The sequence below is a fragment of the Corvus cornix genome, chromosome 28, assembly GCF_000738735.6.
Source record: "Corvus cornix cornix isolate S_Up_H32 chromosome 28, ASM73873v5, whole genome shotgun sequence".
NCBI lineage: Eukaryota > Metazoa > Chordata > Aves > Passeriformes > Corvidae > Corvus > Corvus cornix.
In genome coordinates this window covers 4,341,595-4,354,487 of record NC_046356.1, presented here as the reverse complement: position 1 = coordinate 4,354,487, position 12,893 = coordinate 4,341,595, and the positions used below count along the sequence as shown (strand labels likewise).

The 12,893-nt window shown below is 60.0% G+C and overlaps 1 protein-coding gene across 1 annotated transcript in view; it reads right to left on the bottom strand.

Moving 5' to 3' along the window:
- The window catches only part of LOC104697407 (fibrillin-2), a 66,949-nt gene that overhangs the window by 25,689 nt on the left and 28,367 nt on the right, over window positions 1-12,893 (bottom strand). The window contains 11 exon segments of the mRNA XM_039566220.1: window positions 775-900; window positions 3,320-3,445; window positions 4,666-4,719; window positions 5,185-5,460; window positions 5,786-5,908; window positions 6,315-6,440; window positions 7,063-7,182; window positions 7,295-7,438; window positions 7,783-7,980; window positions 8,264-8,416; window positions 11,790-11,915. Of these exon segments, the coding sequence (XP_039422154.1) occupies window positions 775-900; window positions 3,320-3,445; window positions 4,666-4,719; window positions 5,185-5,460; window positions 5,786-5,908; window positions 6,315-6,440; window positions 7,063-7,182; window positions 7,295-7,438; window positions 7,783-7,980; window positions 8,264-8,416; window positions 11,790-11,915 (1,572 nt within the window).

The window sequence follows — 12,893 nt, the reverse complement described above, 5'->3', positions numbered from 1 at the left end:
ATATAAAATATAATATATATAAAATATAAAAGATACAATATAGAAATATATCATGATATAATAATGTAATATATAACAGTAAATACTATATAATATAATCATATAATATATAATATATAGTACATCATATATACTCTATGTGGTGTATTATATATTATTGTATACTACATATATACAATCATATATAACATATAATCATGACATATAGAATGTAACAAATACTACATAATGTACTATATGCTATATAATGTATAAATAATAAATTATATATAAATTCCATATAAATATATAAAATATAGGTATAAACACGTAATTTAGAGAGATCTAACAACAATATTAAAAATATGAGATTTTTAAAAATTTATTTGGATCAAGGCTGCACAGCATTGGCCACTTTTTACCTTCTTCACAGAAAATCAGCTTTTTTCACCAAACACTTGTGTGCAAAGTGCCAGTTCTCAAATATTTGAGGCCTCTGTGCACAGGAAACCATTTCTCCCCCTCCAAATCACAACCTTTCAATCAAATTCCCTAAACCTTGCAATTTTGGTCAGGCCTCAAGCTCAAATTTTGTGGGCCTGGAGGAAATTGCTCTGGTTTCCAGGCTCAGATGTTTTGGGGTTGGGTGTCCACTGCTTTGAACCCAGTGTGAAGGACCACAAAAAGCCATGAGAAAAAACCCTAAAGATGAGGTAAAAACCCCCGAGCCCCAAAGGCGAGCTGCAGTGGGGGGTTAGAGCTGGGCTGGCTCCAGGCAGGGCTCGGCCCCGTTACCTTCGCAGGTGTCGGTCTCGGTGCGGAACACGAAGCCCTTGGGGCAGGTGCAGGTGTAGCTGCCGGGGGTGTTCCTGCACAGGCCGTTGTCACACAGCAGCCGATTGACGCTGCACTCGTCCACATCTGGGGACAGACGGCGTCCGTGAGCTGCTCTGGGCTGGCAAGGGTTAATTTCCCCCACGCGACCACAGGATGGACCCAGGGGACCAAACCCCAGCCCCTGCACAGACACCCCAACAATCCCACCCTGTCCCAGAGTGCTGTCCTGGAGCTCTGGCAGCCTCGGGGCTGTGCCCGTTCCCTGGGCAGTGCCCAGGCCCCCTTGGGGGGAAGAACCTTTCCCTGAGATCCATCCCAAACCTCCCCTGACACAGCCCCGGCCGTTCCCTGTGTCCTGTCCCTGCTCCCAGAGCGCAGAAATCAGAGCTGCCCCTTCTCTTCCCTCACAAGGAACTTGCAGAGTCTCCCCTGCTCTCCCGGGGGTGCTGAACCTGCCCACGGGGAGCAGGGAACAAATCCTTGCTTTCCTTTCCCCATTAAACTGTCCTTATCCCAACCCACGAGCTCTCCCCCAGTCCCACAGCTGGGGACCGAGCAGGGGGCTGTGGGGGCTGTGGGGGGCTGTGGGGGGCTATGGGGGCTGTGGGGGGCTGTGGGGCTGAGGGGGCTGTGGGGGCTGTGGGGGCTGTGGGGGCTGTGGGGGCTGTGGGGCTGTGGGGGCTGTGGGGGACTGAGGGGGCTGTGGGGGCTGTGAGGGGGCTGTGGGGTTGTGGGGGACTGTGGGGGCTGTGGGGGCTGTGGGGGCTGTGGGGCTGTGGGGCTGAGGGGGCTGTGGGGGCTGTGGGGGCTGTGGGGGGGCTATGGGGGGCTGTGGGGGGCTGTGGGGGCTGTGGGGACTGTGGGGGACTGTGGGGGCTGTGGGGGCTGTGGGGGCTGTGGGGGGCTGTGGGGCTGTGGGGCTGTGGGGGCTGTGGGGGCTGTGGGGGCTGTGGGGGCTGTGGGGGGCTGTGGGGGGCTGGGGGGGCTGTGGGGGCTGTGGGGGCTGTGGGGGCTGTGGGGCTGTGGGGGGCTGTGGGGACTGTGGGGGACTGTGGGGGGCTGTGGGGGCTGTGGGGGCTGTGGGGGCTGTGGGGGCTGTGGGGGCTGAGGGGGCTGTGGGGCTGGGGGGCTGTGGGGGCTGTGGGGGCTGTGGGGGCTGTGGGGGCTGTGGGGGACTGAGGGGGCTGTGGGGCTGTGGGGGCTGTGGGGGCTGTGGGGGCTGTGGGGGGCTGTGGGGGCTGTGGGGCTGTGGGGGCTGTGGGGACTGTGGGGCTGTGGGGGCTGTGGGGCTGTGGGGGCTGTGGGGGACTGTGGGGGCTGTGGGGGCTGTGGGGGCTGTGGGGGCTGTGGGGGCTGTGGGGGCTGTGGGGCTGTGGGGGACTGAGGGGGCTGTGGGGGCTGTGGGGGCTGTGGGGGGGCTGTGGGGGCTGTGGGGGCTGTGGGGGCTGTGGGGGCTGTGGGGCTGTGGGGGCTGTGGGGCTGTGGGGCTGGTGGGGCTGTGGGGGCTGTGGGGGGCTGTGGGGGCTGAGGGGGGCTGTGGGGGCTGTGGGGCTGTGGGGGCTGTGGGGGCTGAGGGGGGCTGTGGGGGCTGTGGGGGCTGGGTGGGGCTGTGGGGGCTGTGGGGGCTGTGGGGGCTGTGGGGGCTGTGGGGCTGTGGGGGCTGTGGGGCTGTGGGGGCTGTGGGGGCTGTGGGGGGCTATGGGGGCTGTGGGGGCTGTGGGGGGCTGTGGGGCTGTGGGGGGCTGTGGGGGCTGTGGGGGCTGTGGGGGGCTGTGGGGGCTGGGGGCTGTGGGGGCTGTGGGGGCTGTGGGGCTGGGGGCTGTGGGGCTGTGGGGGGCTGTGGGGGCTGTGGGGGCTGTGGGGGCTGTGTGGGGGCTGTGGGGCTGTGGGGGCTGTGTGGGGGCTGTGGGGGCTGTGGGGGCTGTGGGGGGCTGTGGGGGCTGTGGGGGCTGTGGGGCTGTGGGGGCTGTGGGGGGCTGTGGGGGCTGTGGGGCTGTGGGGGCTGTGGGGGTGTGGGGCTGTGGGGCTGGGGCTGTGGGGGCTGTGGGGCTGTGGGGGCTGTGGGGGCTGTGGGGGCTGGTGGGGCTGTGGGGGGCTGTGGGGGCTGTGGGGGCTGTGGGGGCTGTGGGGGCTGTGGGGCTGTGGGGGCTGTGGGGGCTGTGGGGGGCTGTGGGGCTGGGGGGCTGTGGGGGGCTGGGGGCTGTGGGGCTGTGGGGGCTGTGGGGGCTGTGGGGCTGTGGGGGGCTGTGGGGCTGTGCAGGGCTGGGGTTCCGGCACTGCAGGAGCCCCGGCAGCCTGAGAGGTGCAGAAATGCAGCTGCACCCTCCCAGCAATGCAGCCTCAAACCACACACTGCAGGTCCTCATGCGGCTCCTTGCGCTGTCCCATGGGGATTTGGACGGTGCTTGAGGGCAGCAGGGGCTGCAGCAGCTCCTGGAGGTGCCTGGCACCCCCGGGCACCCCCTGAGCCCCAGTTGCCTGTGCTGGGCCAGGCCCGACTCACCCACGCAGTTCTTGCCCGTGGGGTCGGACTCGTAGCCCAGGTTGCAGATGCAGCGGTAGCTCCCCCGCAGGTTCTCACACATCCCGTTGGGGCAGATGTCGGGGTTCAGGGCACACTCATTGATGTCTGGCAGGGAAAAAGCCACATGAGATGGACCCCAGCAAACGCAAGGACAGAAACCTTGCACCTCCCGGTTCTTCACTGCAGAAATCGCGGAATCCCAGAATGGTTTGTGTTGGGAGGGACCTTAAAGCCCATCTCATTCCAGTTCCACCATCCCAGGTTGCTCCAAGCCCTGTCCAGCCTGGCCCTGAACACGTCCAAGGATGGGGCAGCCACAGCTTCTCCCTGCTCTGCTCCCCTGGTTTGGCCCATAAGGTCCTGACCCAGCCCGGCGCTCTGAGCTCAGGTGGAGAGAGCTGCATAAGGGGATGGGATAAGCCCAGTTTTATGTCAAGGGCTCTCAGGTCCTCGTGTGACATCCCTGAGTCTTCTTTACCCCAGTACTCAGGTCAGGCCCTTTAACTATCCCTGGATTCAGCACCGAGTGACCCAGAAGGGTGGCAGCCAGGTGGGCAGTGTCCCTTCCCTGCAGCACCATCCCTTCCTCTGCTCTTTTGGAGCCAATCCCTGGTGCCAGGGCAGGGATTTCACCCTGGCAAGCCCCAGCCTCGCCCAGCCCAGGGCAGTCAGTGCTGGCACCGCAGTGTCCCCGCAGTGCCAGATGGCCAGGGCTGCCCAGGCACTGCTGGCCTTTGTCCCCACACACTTGGAGCTCGGTTCCATCCAGGGAAACGCAGCCTGGAGAGCTCTGAGTGCAGTCCTGCCTCCAGGCAGGGTGGAATGACCAGAGCATGGCCTTGCTAGAAAGAGTCTCATCATTCCCCTGGGACTGCCTCCGGCCAGGACATGGAGCCCTGGATGGGAGCTCAAGGAGCCACCAGGGCTTCACCTCTGGCTCCTTCCCATCTGGAAGGCTCGGCAAGGCCGTGACTGCCTGGCCGCTCTGTGCTCTCCCTGCTGATCCAGGCACTGCCCAGGGCTGGCACTGGGACCTCTTGGAACTCAAAGCAGCCCCTTGGCAGCACACGTTTGTCACCTCCCTGTCCCTGGGACACCCCAAGGAGGAGCCGGAGAGCAGCGGAGGGAAACACCCAGGAGGGTGCAAATGGTCCTGCTCCCCATTCCCATCAGAGCAGGGAGTAAAGCCCAGCCTCTCCCGGCACACGCTCCCACAGATCCATCCCCACGCCATGAAAAGCAGCTGAGGGTGCTGTGGGATGTGCCTGTGGAATCCTGCACGTCCCTGTGGAATCTCGCACGTCCCTGTGGAATCCTGCACCCACCTCTGCCATCCGCCGTTATCCCGATGCCGCTGCTGCAGAGAGCCTGGAATTCCGCTGGGGACAGAGCACAACAGAGCCGTCAGCGTGCCTGGACACTCCCCACAGAGACATTCACTGAGCTTAGAGCTGGGCTTAGTGCTTGTTTGTCAGAATGGCAGTTCTAGGCCTGGTTATGCTCATACAACACAAACACGGAATGAGCTGAGTTGGGAGGGACCCCAAGGATCATCCCCAGCCCAATCCCTGGCCCTGCCCAGGCACCCCAACAATCCCACCCTGTGCCTGGGGGCGTTGTCCAAACTCTCCTTGAGCTCTCCCAGCCTTTGTGCATTTTAATGCTGATACTTCCAGTTCCAACATCCCAGCACCAGATGTGGGCATCCACTCTCCATTTTTTGACTGCCTGGCGCCCCTTTCCCCATTCCTACAGTTCTCCAAGCTGCCCAAGCCATCCCAGTGAGCCACCAGGCCATCCCTGAGCATCTTCCCTGCTTCTGGCACACCCAGGGACGGACTCACCGGAGTTCTTGGCCGGGCAGGGCTGGCAGGGCTCTCCAAAGCCATGATCCGGGTTGGCGCAGCAGCACTCGGATTTGGTGACGGCGCCGGGGAAGGGGCGGGCACAGGTGCCCTTTTTGATGCCCCCGTAGCAGGTGCTGCGCATGTGGGTGTCCACGCAGACCCGGCCGTCCACGCCGATGGCCAGGCCCCCCAGGCACTCGCAGCGGAACGAGCCCTCCGTGTTGATGCACCAGCCGTTCATGCAGATCCCGGGCGTCTCGCACTCGTCGATGTCTGGGGATGGACACGAGAGTGAGGCGACCTCGGGGTGAGGGACACACGGAGAGAGGGTTGGGATGTGTGGAGAAGGGACTGGGACACAAGAACAGGAGGTCAGGACACAGGACAAGGCTCAGGTCACACAGAGAGAGGCTCAGGACAGGAGAACCTTTTCCCTTTTTCCCATTCTCCCACAACGGGACAATTTCTGGTGGTGGAGCAGGAGCTGCCTGGCCGCACCTTGGATTTCTCAGCTCCCCTTGGCCTGAGGCACTGACAAGTGACCAGGAATGTGGGCAGGGGCTGGAACTGGGAAGAGCCCGGGTTGGGATTTACTCACCCACGCAGTAGCGCCCGTTGGGAGCCAGGACGAAGCCGGGCTTGCAGATGCACTTGAAGCTCCCGTCCTCATTGATGCACATCCCGTTGAGGCACATGTTGGTGGTGGCACACTCGTCGTGGTCTGGGGGCACAGACAGGACCCCAGAGCTGCAGCAAGACCCTCCTGTGCCCAAAATCCCCGTACCCCATCTAAAAGCCAAATTGTGGCAGTGGGTGCTGGTTCTCAGAGGGGACAGAGGGGGAGCGGGGTTTGGGTGGACGGGACCTCCAAGAGCATCAGCTCCAAGCCCAGGGTCACCTTTCCTGGTCAGAGCTGTCCTGCTGCATTCCCAGTGCTCCTGGGGGACCTCCTGCTCCAGCCCCAGCCCTGCTGATCCCCACAGCCCAAACCCCACAGGAGCACAACACCCCCATGGAAACACCTCCCCAATCCAACCCTCTCCTTGGGGGATATCCCAGATTAAATCCCCAGGGAGAACATGATCCCAGCTCAGCCCTGAGCTCCTGGAGGCCCCCAGGACCCTCACCAACGCAGTTCTTGCCGTCGGGGGTGATCTCAAAGCCGGCGTTGCAGATGCACTGGAAGCTGCCGTCGGTGTTGACGCAGCGCCCGTTCCTGCACATCACCCCATTCATGATGCACTCATCAATGTCTGCAGGGAAATCACCAGAAAGTGGGAGCAGGGGGAATGGGAGCAGTCCCAGCTTAATATCGCCCGTGAGAAACCCAGGCAGGTGTCCTCAGATACAGGAATTCATCTTCAAAAATCCCATTTGGAAATGAGGAATCTTTTCACACTGCCAGGCAACAGGGAGCCTTTGGAAGCCACTTTGTCAGGAGGGGAGAAAATAAAAAACTCAGAGCTTGGGCACTGCCAGGGAAATCTGCCTTTGCTTGTTGTTCCCACGGTGGAACATTCCCTTCCCATCCTTTTCTGGCCATCCCTCACCTGCAGCAGCATCTTGGCAGAACAGCCTTGCTGGAAATCCTACATCCATATAAATAGGGCCCAGAATCCCCCCTTTTGTCGGATAAAGTTCTCCCAGCAGAGTTCTGCTCTTGTGGAGGACTCTGAGGGTGCCTTGATCGCCATCAGAAAATTTCAAGGAAGGCCAAGGCAGAGGAAACTTCTCCTGGACAGATCCCATCCCACACCTGGCGGTGCTGGACACTCCTCCCTGCATTTCGCCCCTACAACCCTTTTGTGGTGCCAGGGGCTCTGCTGACCCCTCTGCCACCCCTGCAGCTCCCCCAAAGCAGGGCACAGCCCTTACCAATGCAGGCCTGCTTGGTGGGGGTGCTCTGGAAGCCCTCGTGGCACTTGCAGTGGTAGGAGCCCGGGGTGTTGACACAGTCGCCGTGGACGCAGGGGCTGCTCGAGCACTCGTCCACGTCTGCAAGGGAGGGAAAACCAACCTGTGAGGGACCCTGGGGCACAGCAAAGCCCAGCAATGGGAAAACCAGCCCGGAGGGGCCCTGGGAGCTTTGGGAACAGCCCCTACCCACCAATGCACTCCCCTCTGACGTCCTGCTTGTAGCCCATGTTGCACTCGCAGCGGTAGCTGGACGGGGTGGGGATGCAGCGCCCGTTCAGGCACAGGTTGGTGAAGTGTTTGCAGATGTCAATGGTCTGGTTCAGCGTGGCCGTTCCTGGGGGACACAGGGAAGGTTGGGGAGCCCTTGGATGTCCCAGGAGCTCTCTGGGGGGACGTCAGAGGGGTCCAAGGTCGGGGGGAAACCACGGAGAGTAAGGCGGTGACAGGAAAGCTCCATTCCTCATTGGGAATCAGGGGGATATCCCAGAGCGGAGCCAGCCCCGCTGGATCTGTTTGCGGGCTCAGCTCCTGCCCAGCGTCGGTGCCACATCCCAGCACTCCCCGGAGCCAGGACATTCCCTGAGCACACCCCTCTGCTCCCGTGTGTCTGGCTGGGAGCGGCATTCCAGCCCTCGGGAACACCCCTGCTCCCAGAGCCAGGACAAACCCGGGAATTACCGATGCTGGAGCTCCCCGGGCCCATCCCGGGCAGGCCCGGGATCCCGCCCTGTCCGTTCGCCCCGTTCGGGCCGATGCCTCCGGGCCCGTTGAGTCCTGGCCCGACTCCGTTGGGCCTGAATTCAGGAATTCCTGGGAAGTTCCTGGGGAAGCCTGGCACGACCGGGAGTCCCTCGATGCAGAGCCTGCGGTACTCGTCTGAAACAAAACAAGGCTGTTCCAGCAGGGCCCGGATCCCCTGCAGGGAGCCGAGGGACAGGCAGGGAACACAGGGGGTTCCTGATGGGAATGGGGCAGAGGGAGATTTCCCCATGGGAACGGTGGCTTTGGCAAAGGAGCTCCCATCCCTGGAGGGGTTTAAAAGCCATGGGGATGTGGCACTTGGGGACAGGGTTTCATGGCCTTGGCAGTGCTCTTGGAGAGCTTTTCCAACCTTGTCTTACAACACCCCCAGTTTTAGGATCCCGGGGGTGTCACTCACCCGAGCCCCGCACGGGGCACATCTCGGGGGTCTGGCCAATGGCCCAGCAGCGCCCCGAGTCACAGCAGCACTGCATCCTGCTGGCCTGGCCCGGCACATCCCCGGCACAGCGACCACCCAGCAGCGCCGAGAAACACGTCCCCAGCCGCTGGTCTGCGGGAGGAGGAAGGGGAAGGGGAAGAGGAAGAGGAGACACGGTCACAACGTGCCACCACCCCCCTCTCAGCCAGCTCCTGAGGGCCCATTCCCAATGGAATCTCTCCCGGCCGTCCCCTCTCCCAGTGTGACCCCCCTGTTCCGTCTCATCCTCCCAGATCATGAGGTTCTCCCTCTGGAGCACATCCAGGAACTCATTCCCAGTGTTCAACCTCCCGTTCCCATTTGGGCTCCTCAGTCCAGCCAGACCAGAGCCAGAGCTGGGCAATGCTTCCCCATTGGATTGTCCATTGGGAGCTGCATTCCCTGCCCTGCAGGAAGGACAGGGGACCCAGCAGGTCCTGGATGAATTCCCAGAGCACAGAACAGGGACATTCCCACCTCATCCCGTGCTTCCTCCCTTCCCAAAGTCATGGGATCACGGCCAGGTGTTTCCCCTCCTGAAGCCACCCCTGCCCAGCGTGTCCTTCCCCCCTCAGGTCCCAAAGTGTCCCACATCCCAGGCTTCCCACGAGGAATCATCCCCTGCCAGGCCCCAGCATCCCTCGCTGCACAAATGGAGCTGTTCCCAATTCCAGCTCCCTCCAGGCTCCCGTTCCCAGCGTGTCCCTGTCCCTGGCTGATCCCAGCTGGACTGAGCTGGAGCAGAAGGAGCCCTGGATGGGGTCAAAGCCACTCACCCCGAGCCTGGCCCTGCTGGGGGGGGTTTGTGGCTCCTGCCAAGGCCCAGGGGACTGAGGGTCTCTCACATCCAGCAGGCTCCACCTGGCACCAATCCCTCCAGGAAAACCTGGAATCTTCCCCTCATTCATCTCCCACCTTGTTTTTTCTAAAGTCAGTTAATGAGGGGGAAAGTCTCCTGGGATGTGGCTGCCATCAGCCAGCAGGGAATGTACATCCTGGGAATGTAATTGGAATTAATTGCCTGGCGCTGTTTGATCTGTGGGCTGTGGGGGCACTTCTGCTCCCAGCACAGCTCGGGGACCCGCAGGGGACAGTGACCCCAGTTCAAACCAGCAGGTCCTTCCTCAGGCACGTCCCCCACCCCTGCTCAGAGCTGGATTCTGTGGGAATTGCTCCTTTCAGGAAACTTTATCCACCAAAAACACCAGCAGAGAGAAAGTCAGGCCTGGAGAAGGGAAGGTTGGAAGCAGGGGTTGAATGCAAGGCTGGATTAGCTCCTGATGCTGAGGAAGGGGAGGAGAAGCCATGGGGGTGTTCTGCTCCCAGGGCACAGCTTTGCACAAAACCCCAGTAAGGCAGAAAATGCTGCAGGAGAGAGGGGAGGGGAAATTCCAGATGGGATTAGAGAGAGCTGCGGGGTGGGGACTGAGCCCAGAGGGCTCTGGGGGGTGACAGGGCTCAGCCAGGATGGCAGAGCACAGAGGGAGCTGGTCCTGCTCATCCTGAGGGGCCAGGAGTGATTCCAGGCTGGATCTGGGATCTGGCAGGCCTGCACCCATCCCATGGGGCGTGTCCTGACCCCAGGAGAGGCAGGAGAGATTATCCAGCACGGCTAATCCCACAGAACTGGGCTGGTGGGAGGTGTCCCTGGACATCCCTGGATGAGCTCTGAGATCCCTCCCAACCTGTTCCATGATTCCATAACCCTCATGTTTCCTTTTTCCTCTTGTTTAGACAAAAGTGGCCAAAAAGGGCTTTCCAGGCAGGCAAAGCCCTCAGTGCTCCCAACCCTCTGTGAGCCAGGGCTCTGCCAGGCTCAGCAAGACCCAGAACCTGAGGCACTGAATCTCCTGATGCTGCCCAAGGAGAGGCACAACCCAAATCCTTCAGAGCTCTGCTGCACTCTCAGGGAAAGAAAGAGCTCAGAAAGGCCAGAGCAGGAGTGCTGAGTCGCAGGGATGGAGGGAGGGAGGGAAGGAACACCATGTGCGTGTCTGGGAATGCACAAAGGCCATTTCTCTTCATTTGAAAATTATTCTTTTAAGCTGCTCTGCAAGAGGAACCCATTGTACCAAGGAAAATCCACTGAGCCCCCCCAGCTGCTGCAGCAGCTCCTGCGCTGCCTGCAGAGCCTTCACCAGCAGGAATGGGTGGGACCCTTACGGCCCAGGGTGGGACTGGGCTTTGTGTGCCAAGCCCAGGTGCTTGAATCCCTCCGTGAAGGTTCCTTTCGACCAGGAGGGGTTTATTCTCCTGGTGGGGTTTTAGTGGGGCAGGCACTGGAAGGAGCTCCTGGCACTGGGGATCAGCTCAAGCTCTGGGTGTTGCTGTTCCAGCTGTAAAGGCTGCAGGAGATCATTCAGTGCCACAAAAAAGGGGTTTGCTTTGCTAAAAAGGGAGGGGAATGGGTCAAGGGCTGGTGCTCCTAAATATCTTCACATGAGACACTGTGGTCACCTCCAGGGTGACAATCTCCCCTCTCTTGATGCTGCTCATGCTTTAAAAGTGCCCACATCATTTATCCATCTTCTGCTTTCCCAGCTGCTCCCTGGATTTATTTCATGGGATGCAAACCTGGAGCCTGAACCCACCCCAAACTCTCCAAACAAGCCCTGAGACCCCCTTGAGCAGAGCTGGCAAAATTTGGGTACCAGGGCAACCCCACCCTGGCAGGAGCTGTGGATTTTGCCAAAACAAACCCTGCCTGACCCAAAAAGGGAGCTCAGGGAAAGGCTGCAGCACCCGGAGCCAGCTCAGGTGCAGTCAGAGTCCACTGCAGCTAAATCAGCTCGGGACTATTTTTAAATCTGGGCTTTCTAATTTTATTTATTTTCGTTTCTTGAAGCTCTTGGTTTCAAGGAAAGTGGGGAATGTCCACATGACTCATCCCAGCGCTGTCACACCCCTCTGGGCTCATGGCAGGGGCTGGGAAACAGCAGGAAAAAATTCCATTCCCATTAAAATCTATCAGTTTCCCAAACAAGAGGACTTGGGCTTTACTTTTTACACTTCACAACATTTTTTTCCTCCTGGAATGAAAACATTTAATCCTGCTCCAGGATCTGTGGCTAGAAAAGAATTCGGAGCTGATTTTTTTTTTTTTTGCTGTATTAATTTCCACAGAAAGCTGCACCTGACACTTTGCACTGCACCACCAATCTCTGCCTGTTCTGCTTGAATTCCTCTTCCCAAATCTCCCCATCCTCACTCCCACCACATTCCCAGCCCCACACCTTCCTCCCAATCCTCCTCCTCGTGTCCTTGTCAACCCTTTCCAGTACTGAGGCTCCCACAGCCCAAATTCTGGAGAGGGAGAAAGAGCAAGAGAATCCAGCCGGGAGCAGGATGGAGAACTGAGCGTTTCCCCCTATCCCAGCAACAACCCCCAAATCCCTCTGCAGAGATTCCCAGCCCTGCCAGGCTCCCAGAGCCTGGTCCAGCCCCACATCCCGGTTTCTCCCCTCACCGAGGCAGCGGGATCCGTCGGGGCTGCTGACGAAGCCGCGGGGACAGGAGCACACGTAGCTGCCCACGGTGTTGGTGCAGTCGCCGCCGTCGCACACGCCGGGGATGGCCCCGCACTCATCCACATCTGCAAGGGAGACAATCCCACGGGGAGAATGCAAAACGGCCCCTTCCCCATCCACACCCAGGGCACAGACGGTGGGAAATGGAGTTGGGGGGGTCGTGGGATGCTTGAGGTCATAAAGGGTCTCCAAAAGTCTCCCAGAGGGGGATTCATGGAGTTCTCTGCTTCTCTGCACAGCCCCTCCCAGGGGGGAGTTTGGGCTGGACAGCAGGGAGAAATTCCTCCCAGAAAGAGGGACTGGGCTTGGCAGGGGCTGCCCAGGGAGGTTTGGAGTCCCCGTCCCCGGAGGTGCCCAAGGAAAGCCTGGATGTGGCACTCGGTGCCATGGGGGTGGTGGGTCATGGGCTGGACTTGCAGATCCCTGTGGGTCCCTCCCAGCCCAGGATATTCCATGGTTCCATTCTCTGATTCTATTCCAGTCAAGAGGGGAAGACAAATTCCTGCTCGGCTCTTTAGGACTCTCAAATTCTGCCCCCGGACACCACCCGAGGTGTCCCCTGAGCCCTCCGGGGCTGCTCTGGCTCTTTGAGTCCCTCAGAAAAGCCCTGAGAGCTCCCAAGGCAGCGGAACAGAACACAGAAAACACTTCCCCCACCTGGGCCCCTGCAGCCAAAAAGAGATTTTATCAGCCAGCCTGCCCTGCCGTTTAATCCCAGCCCTGCCCGGGGCTACAACTCACGGAGCTCTGAAAGGAAAAGAGCTTTGGGAAGGAAAAGTTGTGCTATTGGTGAAAAACCCAGCTCAAAACTCGGTGTGGCACTGGGGAGGATCCGAGATCTGGGGCAGCTGGCAGATCTGTGCTCTGACATCCCTCACTCACCCCAAAGCAGCGTCAGGGGCTGTGGGGACAGCGATGAATCCCATTCCCATGGAAAAACAGGGAATCCAAGGGGGTCACTCAAACTGCAGACCTTTCTTTCCCCCTTGAAAACCCCAGCGCTGAGGAGCAGGAAAAGAGCCCGTTCCTGCAGGACTCCACAT